The following is a 23,728-nucleotide window of genomic DNA, read 5'->3' as shown; positions in this document are numbered from 1 at the left end:
CGTGAGACCATGTGCCAAGCGCATGTGGAGGCTGAGTGGGAACCCCAGAACCAGAAGAGAGCCAGGCACACAGAGGCTCGTCCCATGAGGGAGCTCCTGGGAGCCGGAGCCTGAGGAGCCTCTGCCTGCAGAGCTGAGGGGTGCCTGCATGCAGCCAGTCACACCAGAGTGGCCCACCTTCAAGGGGTCACCCGAGGGCAGCCATGGGGAATGTGCTGCCGAACCCCCACTCCCCACCCCGCCCCACCCCGCAGGGAGAGCTCAGCAAGGCCTGGCCCAGAGTCGAGTCATAGGGTCTTGGTTCAAGAACTGTCTATTTTCTTTTGAACTTGGGGAAGGGAGGGGCTTTTGTGCCCCTTCTTTGGTGCTCATGCTGAAGACCTGAGGTGTGGTGTGACTTGGTAGGAAAGAGTACAACAGCAATCCATGAGCAACACAAGGTCTGAGTGATCAGGTGAGACTTTATAGCACAGATGTCTAGATGTAAGGGCCCTGGCTATCTAATTCTAGCAGCCAGAGCAGCATGGCTAAGCACTGTGTGGGCAGCAGGCCTGGGCCCAGCCTCTGCTTCACTATCCCAGGACCCTGGCTCTTCATCATAAAGTTGGACTGCTGGTTACAAGATGGCTGCTGTAGCTCCATACATCACAGCCCCACCTAAATGTATTTAAAGTTGAAAGAGGCAGGGCACCAAGCTCTCCTTGCTTGCCTGTCATTTTCAGAGAGCAAGTCCCTTCCCAGAAGATCCCCAGCAGACTGTTACTGGGCAGTCTATCACAGGCCACACTGGTGGGGGCCGTGTGGCTCCAGGGCAGGCCTGGTCTCTGGAGCTAGGTGTGGATGGTGGGAAGTTTAGCTCACAGCATCATGTCTGAAGGGCGCGGTCCTTGCCAGGTGTTCAGGTGCCCCTCACCTGGGAACGGCTGGAGGGTGAGCTCACATCACTAGGATGCCTTGGACTTCCTGGAAGATGGGCGATGGAACGGACTTGAATGGTTGTTGATGGGAGACGACTAGGTCACACCTGTTGCCACACTGACCGGCCTGGGGCCCAGATGCTGCCCTGGAGCACACAGGCAGCCTCTGTCGGCAGAGGTCAGGGCCGGGAGGGTGCTCAGTAGACAAGAGGACCCAGTGGGACTCAACCTCGGTGGCCTGGATCCTTGTACCACCACACAGCGTCCTCAGTCACAGGCGGCCCGTGTGGTTCTGAGCTGTCACTCGAGTGCTAGGACGCATCCTGGATGAAGCATCTTGGTCTTCGCCCTCTCCACCCCTCAGTCCATTTGCCCCCAGATCAAGTGCCCCCTAGTCTCTGCCTCGTTCACTCCCCAGAGCTGCCAGGATGAGCAATCTTCCCAAGACATATCTCTTGGCTTCCACACCCACCCGCGTTCCCTGAAGCCAGCGTGGACTCTGGCCCTGTGATGCCCCGGGGCAGCAGGGCAGTGGCGGCGAGGTCCTGCCCGTGAGGGGAGCTGGGGTCGGCGACTGCAGCCCTGGGAAAGAAGAGTTCACGCAGCAGAGTGCAACCCACGTAGTTTATAGAAGAGCAGAGCAGGCGGCGACCTGGCCGATCCGACCAGAACAGAACCCGGAGCACAACTGTGCAGCGCTGGGGCGTGCGACCCGCTGGACTCAGTCCCACTCCCCGTCGCCCTCAGGGTGCTCCTCGGGCAGCACCTCCAGGTCGTGGAAGTGGAAGTTGGCCATCATGTCCCGCACAGCCAGCATCAGTCTGTTCAGGCCCTGGTCACGGTGCAGACCCCCGGGCCCCCCGTCCTCCGGTCGCTCCCCCTGTGGAAACGAGACTCGTCTGAGCCAGGCCTCCAGGCCCAACACCCAGTCTCAGGCTGGCGCCCTGTGGGCTGATGCCACATACCTCCACAGTGTAGTTGGGCAGGAGTGAGCGGAAGAAGAGGGCGATGGTGTTTCCGTGGCTGATGGGGCTGAGCCTGCAGGAGGGAGTCAGGATGGTCAGAAAGGCCTGGTGGGCTGGGAGGGCAGCCCCCATGAAGGCTGGGGCCTGAGGGGGAAGGGGATCTACAGCAGGGTTGGCCCTTTGGAACGAGGCTGGTTGAGCAGAGTACCAAGCGGGGCCACTGCAGCCAAGCCCCACTGCATCTTGAGAAAAGCTGTGTTTCCAAGCGTCCTTCCCTCCGAGTTGTGCAGTGAGAGACGATGTTAGCAAGTGCATCTCGGGGGCCTCCTGCACTTTCTGGGCGCCTGGAGCCAGGATGGTCCCCAACTGTCCTTAGTGGGACCACACCCCACATGCCAGCTTGGTTTTGAGCCTTCTGATACTCATCATTAATAATTTTCATCTTAATCCACTGACAATTTAACTGTGGACTGTATTTATGAATGTGTACTCTAAGTTTTATACTTCAACGGAGGAAAAAAATACCTGGCTCTAGAAAATACCTCCACCTGAGCCCTGGACATGAGAAAGTCTGTCTGAGTCTCCTAGGCTGGGGACTGTGAGGTGGGCTCTGCGTGAAGTGAAGCACTTACTCACTCAGTGCTAAAGGCCATAAGGAAAGGGAAAAAAGCCTGTCTCCGACACGATTCTGGAGCAGCCTGGACAATTGGGCCTCGGGGCCTCCTTCCCAGCCTCTGGCTGTGCCGGATGCTTGTCCCTGGGGCCCTGCACGGGCTGAAGCTCCCACGGGAAACCAGCTGCTCCTCACAACCCAGGCTCACAGCTGTCTCCTCCAGGTTCTTACACCAGTTCTGATTACGTTTACTCCTGGATTCGATACCCATGTCCCACTGTATCCACCACCTGCTCCAGACCTGACAGAGAAACGCCCTTGGGTGGACAGATATGTGAAAACACACGGCCAGCAGAGGCTGACTCTTTTTTCTGAGACCCTCCGAGCCCCAGCACTGACCTCGGAGCAGTGCAAGCCTAGGAGCAAAGAAAGAAGTACCTCTCTGGTCTGACGTAGGAGTAGATGGTGTCCAGTGGGGGCAGAGGGTCGAAGCCCAACACAGACTGTGTGGTCACATCCTACGGAAAGGGACAAAGAGCATGGGCTGCTTTCAACTGACTCGACTCTGGACCAGACATTTCTGCTGAGAGTGGGCCGCATTCCCTGTCGGGGAAGTCTGGGGCGGGGGGCTTCCTCCACCAGGACACTCAGCCTGTCTGCTCTGAGGATCGGGGTGAACCCGGGACAAGCACATGTGTGGGAATCACAAGGCCTCCGCTCACAGGTGCTGTGACTCCCCCCAAATGTCAGGGCTGCTGGCTACAGGCCGTGGGCCCTGAGCCGCCAGGTCACCACTCTGTACCCCGTAAGATCACGGAAGCTGCAGGCACGGCTCTGCCTCTCAGGGGGCTCTGCATGGACCATGACCTGGGGGCAGAGCTGCTGGAGGGACAGAGCCTGCGGTCAGCCCTCTCCTTACCGGCGGCAGGGCGGCCACAGCCTCCTTGATCTCAGACAGGACCACATGCCGGTGGATGTTCCTGGGTGCCCGCTGGTACAGCACCTTGCGCCTGGGGCCGGGAGACGAGGGTGGCGCTGCAGGAGGCTGCGGCCCCACAAGAGAGGCCGGCCCTCCGCACTGCCTGCTCCCACGCCCCAGCTCACCTGCTCTCACATGCCTCCACGGCAGGGTCCCCGGCGTCCACCGCCTGTAGAACCTTGTGCACATTCTCCTCCAGCCAGCTCATGGTGGCCGGCTCCTTCCAGAGGAAGTGTGACCTCCCCAGGTACAGGCTCACCAGCTGGCTCAGGGCGGGCGGCTGGCTGTGGGCAGCGGGGACTGTGAGACCCTGTGGGCCAGCTCCATGGGCCCACTGGTGCTCTGGGGGTCCCAGGCTGTTGGCAACCCCGAGCAGAAGGAGGCTGCCCCGAGGGGGCTGCTGTCCCGGGATGCGGCTCCCAGGGCGGGGCACCCAGGCATTTCCTTCTGTGCAGCGAGCACCCTTACTAAGAACAAGTTCCCCAATGACAACATAAACACTCGGAGAAAGTGTGCACCTGTGGACACAGACCTGAGGACCCGCCTTGGTGTACTGACCAGCCTTGAGGTGCCTGGCTCCCGTCACAGGTTTTCCTTCATTTATTATGAGAAATTTTAAAAGGCAGCAGGTGGCAACACAGGCATCTGGACCACATGCACAGCTACAGCAACACTATGCTCGCCCAGCAGACACACTGCAGTGGCCCCAGGCTGACACCCAGGTGGTTGCTCCCCAGGCCCCAGGCACCTCCAGTCTGTACCTGATTTCGGCGTCGGGTCCGAAGAAGTGGTGCGTGGCCACGGTGGTGTCGGGGCGTACACTGCAGTACTCGAGCAGGGGCATGAGCACTGTGGGGGAGCAGGGCGGCACCCTGAGGGGCTGAGGCCGAGGAAACTCACCCAAGACTCCCGAGCACGTGTGCTGGACGCTGTCATCAGAGACCCTCCCCCAGCGCTCTCCCTGGGACAGGCAACCATACAGCTGCCCACCTGCCCTATGGGGCTTCCCCATGAAGCGGGTGACCTCCCTGTGCAGGGGTCTCAATGGGGCAAGGTCAGCTCCCCTCAGACCCAGCCAGGCAGCCCCATGCGTGGATGGAGCCAGATCGAGATGAGCAGGAGGCCCCGAGCAACCAGGCCACCCGCAGGCAGGCTCGTACCGGGGAGGGAGCCCCTTGGGAACTACACACAGAACAGGACCGCAGCACCACCAGGGCCTGATGGGGCGGCGGGCCCTCTTCCCATCCACGCAGCCAGACTTCAGGGGCCCATGGAAACCGGCAGGTCATCAGAGAAAACCAGGGCAACCCCGACCCCGAGCTCCTCACCCAGTGAGAACGGGGTCCTCAGGACAAGGACAGATACCCTGCTTCCCGTCACACCCAGCCTAGTGCCCTCTCCCTGGAAGCGTACGCTTCAGGTGACAAGTTCTGCTAGAACTGTCAATATGTGAAGACGCCCTAAGCCCCGCAGATGCTCTGAGAGCACAGTTGGCTTTCAGATGCATCATCGGGAGCTGGGCCAGCATGGGACCCACTCATGCCTAGAGCTGCAGGGCACACCCACCTCCGGGGAACATGGTGAGCGCCTGCTGGATCCGGACACAGGCCTCCTCCCTCGCGGAGCTCATCTCCTGCTCGGAGAGGTCTGCCTGTTGGCTCAGCAGGAAATAGGCCAGCGGCACAGAGAAGGCAAAGTTTGGGAGCTGGGACAGGTTCCGATGGGCCTACAAGGGGAAGGAGAAGTTTGGGGCTTCAAGATGATACTCACGGGCACATGGCTTGCACGGGCAAGCTGTCCCTTCCTCTGTGCAGAAAGGCAAATAAAAGGTGTGGGGACAGAGGCAGGCCGGGTGAGTGAGGGAAGGCCAGATGCCCACCTTCCCAAGGCTCAGGGTCATCTGGGCAGTGGAATCGCCCCCCACCTCCACGGCTGCTGACGCCCGGCCCTCGCCACCCTGCCTGCGGGCACAGGGCAGAACACACACGATGTAAGATGCTCTGGGAGGATGAAGCCACGGTCTCACCCCAAACATTCAGGGGCAGCCCCTGCAGCTATGTTCCTGTGACCTCAGGAACTTGTGTGAACTAGACCCCATGGGTGGGGATCCTCGCCCAACTACACCACAGACCCAGAGTTCAAAGGGATCCATGTATTTAGCCTTCAATTATACACCGGCGTGTGCTATGAGGAAGTTCAAAGAGCAGCAACGGCTGTCACCTCCTGCCTCTACCCACTCCTGACTGGAGGTGTCCCCCGAGACAGCACCACCCAACAGGAGCACACCATCAGTATACAGTTTCTAGCAGCAAATTAAAAGAAAACGGGTGAAATTGATGCTAATACCTTACATGCAACCTAGTGCACCTAACACAGCAACGCTTGCGTGTGAAGCCACCCTGAAGGCCATCAGTGGGGCTGCTGGTGTCCTCACTCCTGCCCAGTCTCAGACCCCTCTGGCACCAACGTGTCCAGGGGTCTATGGCCATCCCCTCCCCCAGGCCTCCTCTGCGCTTGAACTCACCTGTAAGCAGGTGGCGAGGCAGAGAGGCAGGAGCACTAGGGTCTGCCCCAGAGTCTCCCTGGAGGCCCACCCTGCCTGGCCTGTGCGCATACCCACCTCCCACTCTTCGAACAGGCGGATCAAGTACTCGTAGCTCCGCGCTCGTAAGGCCAGGTGGTCGATCAGCAGCAGCATGCACAGGGGGTCCTCGTCCGGCTCCAGGCTTCCAGGGGGAGGCAGCATGGTGAGCAGGGCAGGCAGAGGGAGACAAAACCCAGAGTGGGCCAGCGCGGACGCCCACGGGCTGCAGCCCCAGGCTGGGGAGCAGCGGCAGCCCTACCTGAGGATGAGCTTGCAGTACTCCAGCGCCGTGCGTGGGCAGCCCCGCTTCTCCAGGAAGCTCATCTGCTTGTAGAGGGCCAGGTAGAAGCTCCTAGACCCAAGACAGTTCCTCGTGAACGAGCGCGGCAGCAGGCCACACCGCACGTCGCTCGGCGCCTCGTCCGACGCCGCGTCCACCCTCTGCCCGCGGGCTGCGCTGGCGTATCCCGTGTGGCCTAATCAGCGCCAACATTCGCCAGGGTCCTGTCTGCAGAGAAGGTGACTCTGCTTGTTGTCTGCAGTCACATGTGGGAGCACGGACAGAAAACCAAGCTGATGTGTTAGTGGAGACCTCCATCTTCTTAGGCTTTCTCTTAAAAATAAATCTTGTTTAAGGGAAGAGACTTAACACCTCCAACTGTAATCACCATCTTCATTTATCCTCCAATTTCAACTGTCACCACTGCTCTGTTAATGCCTGCTAATGCCAGGAACGTCAGTGTTTTCAGCATCTCAAAGAACTAAAGAGTTTCACTGGAGAGAGCTCATACAATTAAATGCAAGAGAGAAAGTTCAGGACTGGCCCGGTGCCCTGGGGCCCAGCACAGCCCCCAGCTCGGGGGACACAGCCCTCGTGGGACACGACAGGAGGGTGGAGAGGGAGCCTGGGCTGTGGAGCCTGTCCACGTGTGCAGGGCCCTGAGGCGGAGGCCCAGGAGGGAGGCTGCACTGCTGAGTGGGGGCTTCGGGGGAGGGGCATCTGCAGGAAGAGGGTCCCACATGCGTGTGTGACCAACCACCACACATGGACATGATGACTTCACTCGCAGTGCCAACATGCACGCCTGCCCATAGGCTTTCCAAAGGATCCTGAGTCCAGACACAAGAGGAAGTACAACTGCAGGTCCCATGTGGTGAAATGGCTGATGGTTTCCGTCCTATTGCGCACAAGTGTCAACCCCAGGCCAGCCGGTCCTGTCCATCCCTGGGCCCAGCCCTCCTGCATCCAAGCTTTAGACACAGTGAGATACCCGAGGATCACAGTGGTGCCCCCATAGACTGTCCAGCCCTCACGTCGTGATGCCTATGACCCCTGCAAGGGAACACAGAGGCCCACAAACCCCCGGGCGGTCGGCTCACCTGTTCTCAGGCCTGCGGTAGTCCAGCCGGCAGGTCCCACTGGTGAGGCTGAACAAGGGGTGGAAGGCACACTCCATGCTGTACAGCGCACGCTCTGCCGGCCAACACACAGCGGGCGTCAGTCACAAGGGAGTCGTGACTTGGCCACACCCCTCAAGAAACCCAGATGCCCCCAGGGGCCAACTCCCGGGAGCCAGGGTGGGAACCGGCTGGGAGAATGAATGAAGGGATGAAATGCTGACACAGGGCTCACAGAGGTCAACCCTGAGGACATCGTGATAAATCAAAGAAGCCAGGCCGAGACACACGGGTCGAGATTCCATTCACAGGACAGTTCAAAGACAGAGGGCGGACTGGTGGTTGCTGGGGCGGGGGAGGGGAGGTGACGGCTGATGGTCAAGGTCCTTTGACACCCCATGGGAATGATCTAGTATCAGCAGGGGTGTGGCTAAACAGCTGTGTGTACACTAGGTCCATAAAGCTGTATTTAGAGAGCGTCCCCGCCTATATGCAGGCAGGTGCTGGCTGCTGGCCGGCCTTACCCACGAGGTCGCGTGCCGTCTCCTGGTCCTCCTGAAAGCGGCATGCGTCGCTGAGCTGCAGGAGCGAGTCCACATGGTAGGGGCTTGACTGGAGCAGGACCTATGGGGGAGGGGGGATGCGTGCTGACAAGATGACACCCAGGCAGGCCCCGGGCCTCCGGACGCCCCCAGGACCACACCAGGGTACCAACGCACCACAATGTTATTGGGCTCCATGGACTCGACGGCGGCCAGGAACTTGTGCTGCGTCTGTTGGTACTCCTCACTGTGCTCAAAGGCGAAGACCGAGCGGCCTTTCCTGGATTCCAACAGCCGCATCGACAGACCTGGGGTGGGGGTTGCCCACATCAGGATGCCCAGAGCCGACTGCCTGTGGCTCAGGCCACACCTCCGACGCCCCTTCTACCCTTTCTCCCCCGAGAAAGGTGGACAACAGGGGGACATGCAGAGCCCGCCCCAACCCCCCAACCTGGTCAGCCCTGGACATGGTTTGCTTAAAGTCAGAATCCAGATGCCACCCCCAAGGCGACAGGGACTGCTAACTCATGACACCCTCTGCTCCTATGCTGACGCTGGGTGCCAGGTCCAGGGTCTGAGAAGCCTGACAACTTCATCTCTTTCGGCACCTTCGTGAGACCCGTCAGGGTCGGGGGATGCCCTTAGCCACAGTCTCTGACAAAGTCTACTCCAGCCCAACAGGACCCCGTGGCACTGTGTCCTCTGCCTGCACTCAGGGGCCGCTGTTGCGAGCGTGGGAGGGAAGGGCCAGGGGGACGAGGTGTCCACCAGGCCCTCACTGGGCACAAGGGGCCTCGCAGGGCACCCCAGGCCCCAGGGCACCCCCATCCGTCACGCCACACAGCCAAGCCCCCAGCAGGGCACTGCTCCACATCCAAACCTTTCTGCTCTGCAGCTGTTCTATGAATTCTGTACACTTGTGAGTTTGCAACCGAACACAGAACAGCACAGCTAAAGAATGAACTTACTGGTTCCTGTGCGGCAGGACCCACAGCACAAAGGGAGAAGGTGGAGCAAAGCGGATTACCACACGGCTGAGAAGACAGACGGTGGTGGGGTCTGAGCCCAGATGCTGGAGCCCCTGGGAGCACATGCACACACAGAGCCTGGCGGCCCCCCTCCCTCACCTGGTTTGGTGTACCGGGGCCACGTGCTCTTCGGGGTGGTCAGCCATGTACACTTGGGGTACACGCGCTGTCTCTGCCGCGGCCTGGGGAGAATGGACAGGGCATGGCTTTACTTCGGCAGGCAAGGACAGCATATAAACTGGACAACAGCCGTCAGGCTGCCAGATGGGACTGCAGACTGTGATCCGAGCAACCAAACCACACATGTAGAGGTAAGAAAAACAAGAAACTCAGGCTAGTGAAACAGCAGGAAAGGTAAAAAAAAGCAGCACAAGGTGGAACCTAACGTGAAGATGACAAGGAGAGAGGGAGCCTGCAACGAGTTGCAGATGTGCTGGCCTCCCTGGTCGATGACCCGCTGAATAGGGTCCACCAACAAACCCCAGAGGGACGGGGCATCAGTGCCCAAACACCAGCACGCTTCTGGAGAGAGAAAACCAGCCACACAAACACCAGCACGAGTGGGCCGTGGCCCGGCTCCCTCCCCCAGCCCTCCCCCAGTCTCTTAAAGGCCGGTGTTCTCTGCTGCGGTGTGTTCTCTGCTGCGGTGTGTTCTCTGCTGCAGGCGCCAGGCCCTCCCCTCAGCCATGGTTACACCAAAGGCTTTCTCCTCTATGATGGAACTGAGCAGCAGTGGCCTAGTGGACTCGTCTATATTTCTCTGTATAATTCTTTGATTATTTGAATTATTTCATCAAGAAAAAAAAATAAGTAAGAATCTGGATTGGGTGAGGAACGGGATGAAAAAGTATGGCCCTTCTTCCAACACAGAAGTAAAAAACTGGGACTTCCCTGGTGGTCCAGTGGTTCAGGATCCGCCTTCCCTTTCAAACGCAGGGGATGCGTCTGATCCCTGGTCGGGGAACTAAGATCCCATATGTTGCAGGACAACCAGGCCTGCATGTCACAACTGCTGAGCTTCCCCGTTCTGGAGCCCATGGGCCACAACCAAAGATCCAGCATTCCACAACGAGGATCCTACATGCACAACTACGACCCAACGCGGCCAAATAAATTTTTTAAAATCCCACTTACTCCAAAAAAAAAAGTAAAAAACTACAGGAGAAAACACAACTCTTAAGAAAACAGCGGTCAAAACCTGGAGGAAACTGAAATGTGGGATGGTTCTGGGTGACTGGTAAGGTGTACAAAAAAGCATTAACCAGATGCTCAGAACTGTCCCGTCTAGGAATCCGAGGAGGGTCCAACCCTGCAGGGGGCTGCCAGGCAGGAGAGGCTGCCCTGGGAGGTGGTGTGCCAAGCGGGGGGCAGACACCAGCAGCAGAGAAGGTGAGGCGCACAGGGCACCAGGAGGTCTCAAGATGGCCAGAGACGCGTGGGGCCCGGGGCCCAGGAGAAACCACAGCTTCCCAGGGGAGCCTATACACAGGACTTAAGTGTTCAAAGGAGTAAATGGGATAAAAAGTACAATTTACCACTGAAAACATAAATGCAGAGCTATTAAATACTAGTATACTAACAACTGTAATTTGCACAGAAATACAATCAGGCAAACATGTAAAGATGCGGTACAGAACGACCGGGCAGATGGCCAACAGAGGACGCAAGGAAGCAGGGTGGAAGGTCGAGCCCAGGGGAGCCCAGGTGAAAAAGACAACGTTTTGAGCTAAAAACGTTCTTCCTTAATACTCCAAAAAGGAAGACAAAGTCAGAGACCTCTGTGTCCTGAATAACTGAACACCAAAACCAAAAGCAAATTATAAAGCAAACACAATGAGAAACTCAATGGCTCAGATTCCGTGCTTCCACTGCAGGGGTCATGGGTTCAATCCCTGGCTGGGGAACCAAGATCCCTCATGGTGAGCAACCAGGCCAAGAAAAACCAAACCAACAAATCTCAACACATAACTATTTTTCACCTTGTTATCACAACAGTCTTTAAAGCCTCCCACGCCTCTCATGGATCCGAGCAGGAAGCCACACCCAGATTGGGGGCGCGGGTTCAACTCTAAAGAGAGCAGTGGGTGGCACCCCCACGCCAAGTGCCAGCAGGGGCTACAGTCAAATACACCCCAGCACCTGTGCCCTGTTATACGGTGCCCAGAGCTCAGCCATGCAAACCAGGCACGTGAAAGACAGCAGGACCCGCGGGCCCAGGATGCACAGCAGACAGCCGGCCTGGAGCTGCTGGAGTAAGCGGCTGTTTTTCACAGAAGCATTGAGTCCTACAGTCAGAAACATGCACTTGAAAAGATAAAGCCTAGGGTGCTCAGGACTGGTGCGCTGGGATGACCCACAGGGATGGGATGGGGAGGCAGATGGGAGGGGAGCTCAGGATGGGGAACACATGTACACCCATGGCTGATTCATGTCAGTGTATGGCAAAAACCACTACAATAATGTAAAGTAATTAGCCTCCAATTAAAATAAGTTCTTTTAAAAAAGAAAAAAAAAAAAGAAAAGATAAAGCCTGGGCTGAGGGAAAATTCTCTCAGTTGGGGCTGGGCCTGCAAGGGAGCACAGGGCAGAACAGCCCCTCCCACAGAGCCTGGGATCACAGTGCTCTGGGCACTCCCATGGCCTTGAAAACACGGCCGTGGCCACAGAACCCACTTCACAAAGATCAGACTTCTGTCAGAACCCGAACTCCAGGTTAGAGTTGCTCTCGACTGCAAAGCAAAAATGCACCTGGCTGAGATTTCAAGGCTGTGTAAAATTAGGACCCTGGTGGGCAGCAGCAGTGAGGGATGGAGCCTGGCTCCCACCGGCAAGGCCGCACGACTTCTCCCCAGTTCCCCTCAGGCCCTGGGACTCCGCTTGTCACTGTGGCTCTAAAGCCCCTCCCCGCCCCCTTCAGTGAGAACACAGCGGTGGCCTTACCTCTGCTCCCCGAGAACAGCTCTGGCACCAAAATATCTTTTCAGCTCTGTGTCTGGATTCAAGTGTCTAGAGAATTGAAAATTTTAGAGAGAAAAATGAAGATGAGCACTCTGACAACAATCCTGGGAATGTTAGAAAGTCACATGAGAACCCAACAGGGAAAATCGCTCTCCTGCCTGCTGACGTTCTCTGCAACCACATAGCCTGTGGCCACGCTGGCCACCACTAGCTGGGCATGAAATCGAGGGGTCTTCCCTGCCTTAGGAAGGAAGGAGGCCACGGTCGGTGGTAGGGACAGGAGCAGAGGAGGTCATACACTCGGAATATTCCCAGGCACATAGAGCTAGAGAAAGGTCCTGCTGGGTCAGCACTGCCCATGCCCACTGCTTCCCTGCGCGGCCGCACCTGTGCTCCACATACAGGACATGCTTCTTCGTGCTCAGGGGGGGCGGGCCCGGGCGGCTGGCACCGCTGGCATCCTCGATCCTCTCCAGGATGCGGTCAATGTCCTCCAGGCCATTCTGCTGAGAGTCCCAAATGACACACACACCAACGGAGCATCAGTGGCAAAATCTACTTTCACTAAAAGCAAGTATTATATCGTGTCTCCTTCCTGAAAGACAGTCCACTCTGAACACTATGTACTGCAGGAATAGCGAGGAAAAAGGAGAGGTGTGTCATAAGATGGGCAGTCAGAACCATGGACCGGGAAGGGACTCAGCGTCTGCACTGTTTCAGATGTTTGCCAGAAAACGGACAGCACAGACGGCTCCAAGCCTCTGGGATCTAAGTGAACAAGTTTGCTCATTTCCCCAATCTCTGAATAGTCAACAAAATATCAAGTAACACTGGCCTGTTTTCAACACCACCTCAAGAAACAGAAAAGAACAGAGAGGAAATCTGCCAGCTGTACATACCGAGGTTTCTCCTGCGTTTTTCTTATTTTTCTGTTTTCTTTTCTTCTTGCGGAGTTTGCTACAGGTATTGGACTAACAAAAGAAGCACATTTCACTCAATGGCGAGAGGCGAGGACATCTTAAACCCAAGAACTAGCTGGGGGGAGGGGCAGTCAGCTGAGGGGAAGATGGCAGCAGCCTGCCTTCTGAATCCCCTAGGAACACACCCACTTCTCTCCAGCAGCTGACCCTCCTCCAGTCTCCCTGACTCTGGTCTCACCCTGCCTTTCTTAGGTGTCCCTGACAACTCATGGGCTCTGGACCATACACCCGCCTGCCCTCTGCTGCTGTGCCTCACCGAGTCAGCCACTCCCCACCGCAGTCAGCAGGCCCCTCCCACTTGCAAGGCCCCCTGCCTCAAGATCTCTCGTGCCTTCACCTGGCCACCTCCTTCCATCAGTGCGAAGGTCCTCAAGGAAGCCCCCCAACACCCCAAGACCAGTGGTGCCCAGCTGCACCAGAGGTCCCTGGAGGGCACAGATGGGCCTGCAGTCAGCACTTACCAGGTGAATGATGAGGGGCCTCCTATGGGGACCCCTTCTCGTCCAACCCTAACCTAGCCTATGTGTTTCTTCAAGGAGCATCCACCCAGTGGCAAACAACACACCCAGAAAGTGGGAGGCAGGCCCTGTGCCAGGAAGACGTGCCTAGAGGCCCCTACTTGTGGCCCTTCCCCGGCCACCACAAGTCTCGAGAAGTCCATGCGAGTCTGATCATGGCTCCCAAGGCAATCCAGGGAGCCAGGCAAGTCACAGAGCACAGCAGCGGGATGGAAGGTGGGCCGCACCTGCTCTGAGGGAACCGCTGTGTCTGCCGCGTTGCCGCCCCTGGTGGACTCTGAATGCCCGCTCTGGGCCCTCCTCTTGTTCCCTGACACCACAGCATCCACAAGCAGACAGTCTGTCCTCTCCCCATTCACCCCGGGTGCCTCGTCCAGGTCCTCGATGTTTATCTGGAAACATAGATGGGGAAGCAAGGGCATTAGGGCTGCATCCTCGTCACCAATTACAAAGGTGAATCTGAGACACATATGTCTTGGGGTGGTGGGTGCATGTCAGGTCACTGAAGTGGCAAAGGGGAGGACCATGAACATCACCTGTCTAGGGTCCCCAGGGAATGCAAGGGCGCCATGAGGCCACATCATCTGTGCTGAGCAGTGACAAGTGCTCCCCCTCGAGCACCACTCCAGAGCGACGGTTTGCAAACATACTTGCTCAGCTAATGCCTCACTGCTCCCTTTTCCTGCCTGGACTCCAGCTAGCTGGTCTACACCGGCAGACAGGACCAGCGCTGGGGAGAAGGTGGGCGACACGCACGAGTTAAGGATGGGACCTCAGTTGGTGGTGAACAGGGATAAGCCACACACACGCATGCACGCAAACCTCAGGGACCCAAATCTGGATGGATGGTAGGTCCCAGAAGACACACATCCTCGCGCTTGAGAGGGGCGGGGGACAAGTCATGGGACAAGTTCTGGCCCTGTGGCCAGTAAACGAACCAGCAAGCCAGAGGCAACGCAGCAGCAACCACCAGGCTCCACGAGCCAGATCTGAGGGCCCCACGCTGCTTTGCTGAGGTCCAAAAGTAGAGAAATGAAACCACATTTGATTCAGAACATCCAAGAAACATAAAGCTCAAAAAATAAAAAATAAAATCCACTCTAACCCCAGAGCCCTAAGATGATTTCAAAACAAAACTGGGACAACGTCCTCAGCGACCGTGCACTGCCTGCTCCCGCAGGCCCAGGCTCCCACAGGTCTCAGGGAGGGACATACGCCTGTATGGGTGCCCTGGTTTCCTGTCTTCAGCAGTAGAGGTTCCCATGGGGCAGGGACAAAGCATGAGGCTGTGTGTTGGCTTGCCGGTCCCTCAAATTCACAGCTCTTCTGTAACGACTGGAAACGGGGAGCGGCAGGGGCGGGGGCTGCTCCCCACACCAGCGCCACAAAGGGAGGAAGTACAGGCAGGGTCTTGTGATGTTTCTTCTCTGTGGCGGGGGTCCTGGAGGAACGGCCCGCACACTTTGTCTAGGATTCTGCACCTCCGGGAAGTTAGGGACTGGTTCTCTTTTAAGTCCTGCTCACTTCCTTCAAACAAACTCTTATTTTTGAGCCCCCTTTGGAAGCTCTGAGAAAGTTTTGAGAAATTTCAATTAATAACAAGCATGCCAAGATCAACTTCCCCAGAAAGAAAACCTCTGACTGTGCACGCAGGACGCAAGGGCTCTGCACATCGGCAGCTTCACTGCTACCCACACTGGCTGGTGCCGCCCGGCACCTCTGTCCAGCACCCTGACGTGTTCGACTCGCCAACCAGGAGCCTCCAGGTCGGTCATCAGCTTCAAGGTCCCAAATGGATGTCAACTTCCAGAGGCTCTTGTCCACTGCCGGTGTGCACTCTGGGATCCACAGTAAGACAGGGCGCAAAGCACACTAATAGTGAGGATGCGGGAGGGGCTGGATCTCTGTTGGAGGTAGGAAGCTTTTTACTAAAACTCTTGAAATGAATGTACAGGACAAGTTTTGGAGGAGGTGTGTGACCCAAACTCTGGTCAAGAGACAAGGCCCTTCCATGACCCCAGAAACACGGGCCACGGCTCAGGCGGCCGAGTCCTAGGCTTTTCACCACTATGACTTTGACTGTCCCAGCACGCTGCACCCACAGGCCAGTGTCTTCTTGTGTCTAGTCCCACAGTGTACGGCTTCTGAGGGTCGTCTCATTCTTTTTCTAAAAGATTTACTTTTGGCTGCGCCGGCTCATCATTGCTGCACGTGGGCTTTCTCTACTTATGGTGCTTGAGCTTCTCATTGCTGGGGCTTCTCTTGTTGTGGAGAATGGGCTCCACAGCGAGTGAGCTTCTGCAGTTGTGGTACCCGGGCTTACATGGCCCTTGGCCTGTGGCATCTTCCTAGATTAGGAAGCGAACCCATGTCCTCATGCTCAATGCACAAAGAACTTCATGACAACATTCACAGAAAGGAAAATAAAAGAATATCAAAACCCCATTAGGTAAATAAATAGTAAGAAGAGGCAAACAGTCAATTGCTTTTAAGAGAAATTTTAACACTAAAAAACATTGTGTACTTACCCTAATATGTACCATATCCAGCACTCCTCACTCTGCCACATATATCCACATTACCAGTTGGTATCATTTACCCTCAAAATGAAGTTTCCTTTAACATTTCTTTTAGTGTAGGCCTTATGGCAATCATTTTTCTCAGCTTTGTGCTTATGAAAATATTTTTATTTCACAATCATTTGTGATAAACATTTCACTGGACATAGAAATGCACTTTAAGGATGCTGACCCACTCTGAGCCAGAGTGGGTCAGTAATTGCTTTCCTATAGACAACCTGTCTCACCTCCAGCGTCTTTTATGACTTTTCTTCACCATGGGTTTTCAGCAATTATGATTTAAACTGTTGCTAAATTGTATCCCACTTGGAGTCTGTTAAACATTTTGGATCTATGGGGCTTTCTTCTGTGTCAAATTTGAGACTTTATACCACAATTTCATTGATGGCTTTTTCTGCAGAACCCCTCCCGTTCTGCTCCTCCAATTACAGACATTAAACAACCTGATACTGCTCTACAAAGTACTAATTTTTCCCACCACGCTCCCCCTTTCTGGATCGTTGGATGGTTTTTTTTGCCCTTAGTTCAAGATCACTGATCTTTTCTTCTCAATTATCTGCTACTCAGACCATTGAGTTATTCATTCCAGATAGTAAATATTTTCCCATCTGGAATTTGCCCTTTTATAGTTTTTACTTCTATAATGAGATTCTCTATTTTTTCCCTCATTATGTTCATGATTTCCTTTATTTTTTTTTAATTTTTTTATTATTTTTATTTATTTATTTAAAGATTTCCTTTAAATCCTTGAACATATTTATATCTTGTCTTAGGCTTATATATGATTTTACCATCTGTCATCAGCATGTGTGTTTCTACTGAATGCTTTTTCTCCTGATTACAAATCATATCTTCCTGCTTCTTCATGTGTTTGTAATTTTTCAGTGGGCACTGATTGTCATGATTTGACACTGCCGAGTGACTGGATTTTGTAGTTTTCTTTAACAGAGTGTTGATATTTATTTAGGCAGGGAGTAAGTTTACTTGCAGATTAGCACAATTCCTCCAAACTTTATCTTTAGGCTATCTTAGGATGGGCATAGGGCATTCTTCACCAGAGGGTGACTGCCTTACTCCTACGGCAAGGCCTTTCGGAAGCCTCCACTCGTCACCAGGCTTCTCTATGCGGCCTCTCTGCTCTGGTTGGTCAGAGCTGAATGTCTTCCCAAGCCCATGAACTCAAGTGGTGGTCAATCTCTGGTGTTGTCCCTCCTCCACTGGCTGTTCTATGCCCAAACAGCCAGGTATCAAGCCCAAGACTCCAAGCCGGCTTCTAGAACTCCCTCTTTCCAGCTCCCTCTCCCTTAACTCAAGCCACCTCTGCAGACCCCAAATCTAGTCTACCCCTCACCCCCCGACTCACCGAGAGCACCGTGGTCTGCTGGGACAGCCTCCCTGTGCTAATCTCTGGACAGTGTCTCCAAGCAGAAAGCTGGCACAGGGGACTCGGGGACCTGAGACCTGCAACGTTTGTTGTCTAATGTCTGAACACGATTAGTTCAGTATTCTGCTGGTCCTACAGTTGTTTAGGGCAAGAGGGCTACTTCAGTACTTGTTATTCTGCCAGGGCTCAAGTAGAAACCTTACTTTTGTTTCTATTAATGCACTGTTTGGTTTATTGAGAGATTATTTTTGGCTCTACAAAAATAAGCCTTTTGGGGAATTCCTGGCAGTCCAGTGGTTAGGGTTCTGTGCTTTCACTGCAGGGGCCTGAGTTTGATCACTGATCAGGGAACTAAGATCCTGCAGGTTGAAAAAACAAAAAGGCTTTCATTTTAGTTATTTTTCCCATTTAAAGAGAGAAAACATTAAACCTCTGCGATACTGACAGAGTACTCCTATGGTGTGTAGTTAATGAGTACAAAGCCTCATCTACTGTCTACTGTAGGCAGACACTGGCATCAGTGAGGCCATCTCTGCTAAGGTTTTCTCACAAACCTGAGGATAAAACAATTGATGTGACATGACGTTAACACGAAGAATCTTAGAAAACTATGGTAATTCTCATCCAAATGTGCCCTTGACCAGTGAAAACAGCTATTGAGGTTCTAACGCCACCTGATATTAAACGCATTTGTGAATATGAAGCCAGGCGTTTTGCTCCTGAACTGGACATCAAAGACGATGACGACACATATTGGCAAGTCGGCAGTCACTGAACAACGTCAAGTTCTTACTCCACTCAAACAATAGCAACCTGAACAATGAAGCTTATTTTGAAAGAAGTTTGTTTTTATTTAATTACATAATTTTAGATTTCCTTTATAATTGAGGTTTCTTTCAGAGACTGGTTACTGCATTGTACATGAAAACAGAGAGACAGACTCATGCAATTCTCTGGAACAAAATGGTCTTCTTGCTAAAACTTTTCAATGATATAGAGTAAAACTTGACAGTTTTCAAAAGTTTCTATAGTTTTAATCAAATTGTCAAAGTGGTCCCTGACCCCAAAACACTAGTGAGTTCTATTTCACAACGCTATGTAACAGTTGTGCAGTACATTATGCTGCAAAATTTAAACTATACCCTCAAAACAGGCATGTTTATCATATACATTATATTTCAATAAAATGGATTTTCAAAAACCACTCGGAATGAGGTAGGACAGATGATTTCTAATCTAAGGCCAAGGAAACTCACCCAAGAGCCAGAAAAGAGGACAGCCCCAGTCACAGACACCCTAGAGATCTTCCCACTCGCAGGGATGGTGGGGGAACCACTTAAGTCCTATTACACCCTTTCTTGGTTGGTAACATCATTTAATACCAACATCTGCTGAGTGCTGTGTGCCTGGCATGGAGTTCACTGATCCCCTGTGACAACCCCATGGGGCAGGAAGCAGGGGAGCTGACACATATGTTCACATATGTTATGAATGCCATCTGAGTTCCCACAGGTAAGGACAGGTGGAGCCATGATGCAAGTCTGGGTCCTTCTGACTGCAAAGTTAGGTGCAGGCTCTCACAGGCTGGCCTCAGAGAACCTCCCTGCACACCCACGGGGGCAGATGCCACTCCAGGGGTGGGGACACACTGGGGAACAATGAAGTCTCCATTCTCACAAGGCAGAGGGAGGCAAGCAGCACAAGATAAAAAGAACATGGAGGTAACTTGGCTGGTTTCCTCTGTGATAAACCTCCATGGGAAAAGGACAAAGACCAGAAGAACGGGCAAGGGAGTGGGAGGGGGGTGTAATTTTAAATTGGGAAGGATGAGCAAGATTCAGAAGGCAACATCTGAGCAAAGCCTGAGAAGTGAGCGATGGGGGAACAGAGGGGGAACAGCATCCCCAGGCAGAGGGGATAGCAGGAGATCTGTGTTTCTGGCCTGTGGCTCCAGCAGATGAGCAACATGACCCAGGCCCTCGGGGGCTATAAGGAAGCAGGGTTGACAGCAGACATGGACCTGACAGGATCCCTGTGGCTACTGCGTCCAGACAGGCTGCAGAGGACAAGAGGGTGAGCAGGAGTGGTCAGAATGATTCAGGCGGAGGCGATGGCCACCCCACAGGCGCTGCGCCTGGAGCCGTCCAGGCCTTACCAGGCTCTGCATGTGGTGTGTGAGAGAGAAAGGTCATGGGTGCTTCCAGGCTGCTGGCCTTAGTGACAGGAGAGTGGAGCTCCCTCAACAGTCAGGGAGGGCTGGAGGAGGCAGAAGGCAGCTGAAGCTTGGACACACCATGTCTGAGATGTCTGCAGAACATCTAAAGGGGACGATGGGAGGTGAGGTGTGAATCCAGAGACCACGATGGAGGTCTGTGCCGGCCACATCAGTGTCCTACCGGAAAGCACAAGGGAACACACACAGCACAGACAGGTGCAGCCATGGTCCCCTGACCTGAGTTCATGGGGCTCCACATAAGCATCCTTTCCCTCTGTTCACACAGAGAAGAACCTGCCTTTTCCCCCATTTATCCCACATACCCTGCCCTACTGTCCATCTTTCCATTCTACTTTCCATTCTTCTTCAGAAGGGACACTAACTATGCCTCAGAGACAAATACCAGGGCATGGTTAAGAGTACAACTGTAAGTCATCAAGCCTGGATTTACACAGTGGGTGTCACTTACTACCTCATTTGTACAATGGGGACAACATGACCTGGGCAAACAGTAAGGCACACAACATCACACGAGTGCCTGGGATGTGTGAATGTTCTCCAAATAACTTATTATTGTTTGACTTAAAAAAAAAAAAAAAAGACTAAACCTGGAGGATGTCAGAATAAGGAGAAATTACCCTGACAGAAGATCCGTGAAAATGGCCAACTCCAGCACAAACCCATTTCAGACTGTGAACAAGTGGGATGGAAAGAAGCCCTGAGGGTTTTGGGACAAGTCAAAAGTAACTGCAAAATTTAGGGATAAATGATTTGATGAGAGCCTTGGGGTAAAACAACCAGATGTGGCTGTATGTGGGGAGCCAGGGAAGCTTGGTAGGGGGAACATGAAGGTTACTTATAACACACTGTTTTTGCATATGTTGGAAATCTTCCATAATAAAAAGTTACAAAGAAAGAAATGACAAGAAACAAGGGTGTGGGGAGGCTCAGAAGAGGTGGACAGAGAATCCAGAGATTTTGAAGACAGATTTCATGCCACCCCCAGCAGAAACTGGAGTGAGGCTTTCTCACCTTAGGGAGACATGGACAACCATTAAACCAAACTTCCTGTGTGGGACGGGCGGCCTACACTCCCCATTGTCTTAGGATGGGTCCTAACGTGCCACCTTCCTGTGAAGTTGGGAGCCAGACCAAGAGAGAGGTGTTTTCTCCCAGATCTTCAGACCTACTGCTACTCCTCCAATCGCTAGGCAGTAGTGTGGAGCCCCAGGTGTGTGCTGGGCACAGGAAGCAGACATGCTACCTGCTACACAGGGGAGTCGGAGGAGCCAGAACCAGCACATGCAAAATTACAGACCCAGTTGGGTTTTCCCTGGCAGTCCAGTGCTTAGGATTCTAAGCTCTCAGTGCCAAGTGCCCAGGTTCACTCCTGGTCTGGGAACTAAGATATCACTAGCCACGCAGCCAAAAGAAAAAAAATAAAATTACAGTCTGAAGCCAGAGCTTTGGAGAACCCAGGGTGGGGGCGTTATTTCTCGGTGCCTGGCACCTGCTGTGGGAGATGAAGCGACGAGCAAGGGAGAGGCACAGAGTACTGGGTTGTGAGAACATTTGCGAAGGCCCTGCGACGGCACCGCGGAGGAGATACTTAACCCTGAAATCAGAGTTGGAGCCCCGAGTCTATGGGAGTGATGCCCCGCCCACCACACCGCGGTCCCGCCCCCATGACAGGCCCTGCCCACCCCGCGGCAGCCTGGACCCTACTTACCCCGCCCCTGAACGCCATGGCCCCTCCCCTCACCGCGGCACAAACCCAACGTAGCTCCACCCCCTGGCCTCAGGTCACCGCCCACTTCTTTCGCCCCGCCCACCCCACTGCAGCCCAGACCCTCTTCGCCCCGCCCCGTGACGTCACTGGCCCGCCTCGCACACCGCCCCCACCTGCTGCCCCCACCCCAGGTAGCCCCACGTCTCACCAGCTCGAACCGGTTGTTGACTCGGACTCCCTCCTTCCCTGCGCCCCGGGGGCGCCGGCCACCTGGACCCCGCTTTGGGCATTCTTCTTCCACATCATCGTCATCATGAAGGACAAACTGCAGGGCGCCAGGCCCGAGGGGCTCCTGGCCGCGCTGTTCCCCTCTCAGCCTCCGGAGGGCCCGGCGCGACATAGGACCCAACAGCCGCTGACGTCTGGAGACAGGCAGAAGGAAGAGCAGAAAAGAGAGCAGCTGGCGCGCCTGCGCATTTAAGGCGCGGTGGCGCGAGGCTGGCGTGTCGCGTCTGCGCGCTGCTGCCTTGCGGAACTTCCTCTCTGTTGTCGATAGTATTAGAAAAGGCTCTGACACTTCCGGGAGAGTTCTCGCGCGACTTGGGAGCCACACGGGCTCGTGTCTCTGGGTCTTCTGGGCGGGGTGGGGCTCCTAGCCTCCAGCCCGCAGTGTGGGTCGGCTGGGTCCAGGCAACACCTGGGGTAGGCGGGGCCATCCCGTGCCGGCCGCCTATGAGGCTGCCCGCGAGACCGTTCTGTCCTCCTTAAAAGTAGGCGTCTCCAAGCTGAGGAGCTTCCCAAAGCTGCGGACTGGACATGCTGAAGATGAAGGTCCTTTGGACAGGTCCTTTGGACTCCCCTCCCCGGACAGGCTGAAACCGACCCTTAGAGTCCGCCCTAGGAATTTGCCCTTGTCGTCATTAGTGAGTCCCCGGTGATTCTTCCGCATATCTGGATGGGGGAATCCGTGATCTAATGTGGAGGCTCGCCACTCTGGCCGTGTGTCATAACCTCCCGGGGCGGGCGTGGAGTGGGGGCGGTTTACAGTGAAGGTCGACGCCTCCCCTAGAAATACCGACGTGAGATCTTCAGGGGACTAGAACGTGCAAGCAGATTTGAGAAACCCTGCCCTGCAGAGCTCCAAACGCGAGGGCAAGATAATCTTGATCTGCGTGGAAATGGACCCTCCCTCCCTGACGGAGGAGAGCAGTCACCCTAGAAGGTCGATATCCATCCGTTTATAGGTAAGGGAACTGGCCCACGTAGAACGTAGGTCTTTCTTCCTTCTTGCCTGCGGTTCCAAAGCTCAGATGAGGAAGACTGCTGGCGAGGACCCAGAGGGAGGCAGGGGTGTGTGCCAGTGCCCACACCGCTGGTCGGATAGCCATGCTAGTCCCTGGGACCTGGGGCTCCTTCACCGTGGCTGGCACGTGGCTGCTGCCTCAACCCCCACCCCGGCCCCAATCCAGCCACTAAGAGTTAAGTTCACACACAGTACCTCCAGGCCACCCTCCTGTGCAGGGCTAGGCTAGTCCCAGATGTGACTAGCTTATGCAGGCTTGTCATCTCACCTGTGGATGGAAACGTGGGGGTGTCACCTAAAGCTGCTTCCTGCTCTGCTGTCCCTAAGTCCCTAAGACTGCCCAGGAACTGTGAGGGGTGCCCTCCCTGAACACGAAACTCTGGGCCCGAGTCTCTCCCAGTATTCCCAAAGGCCTGGCCTGAGCTGGAAGCTTGGTTGTGAACAGTTCTAGAGCAAGCACCCTCCCTGTCAGGAGGTACATTAGGTGAGCGGAGGTGGGGCAGGTTTGCTGGGTGGACACTACAGCTTGCTTCCCCTGGGTTCAGCAGGAGGCGAACCCATAGCAGCCAGGCTGTAGGAGCACTGGGAACCCTAGACCCTCCCTCCTGACCTCACCTTGGAGCCATATGGGCCCTCCTGGCTTAGCCCAGCTGTCCCAAGGTGGCTTTCATTTCACGGTATCCCTGTGAGGATTAGAACCCAAGTCTCTCCTTATTGGGAGCATGGACCTGCATGTGTCCCCTGCCTGCTTCCTCACCTGCAGGATTATCTGCCCTTGGGGATGTTATCGCCCTTGGAGGTGCTTTCTCCTTGTTGGCTGTGTGCCTGGGCGCAATTCCTTACCGTCTCTGTGCCAGTTCTCTCAATTTAAAATGGGAATAATACTCCCTGCACAGGAAGTGCTTAGAACAAGTCTGGGAACTGGATGTTGTTCCTGGTTGCTCTCTCTGTGTCACTCAGTGTCCCTAGATCCCAGCTGGGGAAAGAAAGCAGTTCACCGGAAGGCCCGACTGCTGCACGTTCTGTCCCTTGGGGT

The 23,728-nt window shown here is 54.8% G+C and overlaps 1 protein-coding gene across 2 annotated transcripts; it reads right to left on the bottom strand.

Annotated features, from left to right (window-relative positions):
* Positions 1-443: 443 nt before the first annotated feature.
* Positions 444-21,932, bottom strand: TCF25 (transcription factor 25). 2 transcript variants are annotated; one of them, XM_061387059.1, is made up of 18 exons: positions 21,598-21,932; positions 13,710-13,874; positions 12,884-12,955; positions 12,372-12,490; positions 11,967-12,032; positions 9,126-9,208; positions 8,176-8,306; positions 7,981-8,080; positions 7,439-7,532; positions 6,318-6,410; positions 6,095-6,200; positions 5,041-5,200; positions 4,236-4,323; positions 3,600-3,758; positions 3,415-3,505; positions 2,934-3,013; positions 1,883-1,955; positions 444-1,797 (listed from the first exon to the last, which is right to left on the bottom strand). In XM_061387059.1, exons 1-18 carry the CDS (start codon positions 21,787-21,789, stop codon positions 1,639-1,641), a joined length of 2,031 nt encoding a protein of 676 aa, XP_061243043.1. In that variant the 5' UTR covers positions 21,790-21,932; the 3' UTR covers positions 444-1,638. The 2 variants fall into 2 exon arrangements, with proteins under 2 accessions (XP_061243043.1, XP_061243044.1); XM_061387060.1 differs by having other exon boundaries at positions 12,372-12,487; positions 21,598-21,921.
* Positions 21,933-23,728: the final 1,796 nt, after the last annotated feature.

The sequence above is a fragment of the Bos javanicus genome, chromosome 18 (assembly GCF_032452875.1).
Source record: "Bos javanicus breed banteng chromosome 18, ARS-OSU_banteng_1.0, whole genome shotgun sequence".
In the NCBI taxonomy this organism is placed as follows: domain Eukaryota; kingdom Metazoa; phylum Chordata; class Mammalia; order Artiodactyla; family Bovidae; genus Bos; species Bos javanicus.
Note: the sequence above shows the minus strand (reverse complement) of the source record. Positions and strands in the feature narration are given on the sequence as shown.

Excerpts from the sequence above, each read along its gene's own strand:
- TCF25 (XM_061387059.1), bottom strand. The coding sequence starts at position 21,789 with ATGTCGCGCCGGGCCCTCCGGAGGCTGAGAGGGGAACAGCGCGGCCAG. Across the intron at positions 9,209-11,966 it reads GCTGTTCTCGGGGAGCAGAG|GCCGCGGCAGAGACAGCGCG; the intron begins GTAAGGCCACCG and ends CATTCTCCCCAG. Across the intron at positions 1,798-1,882 it reads TGCCCAACTACACTGTGGAG|GGGGAGCGACCGGAGGACGG; the intron begins GTATGTGGCATC and ends TCGTTTCCACAG.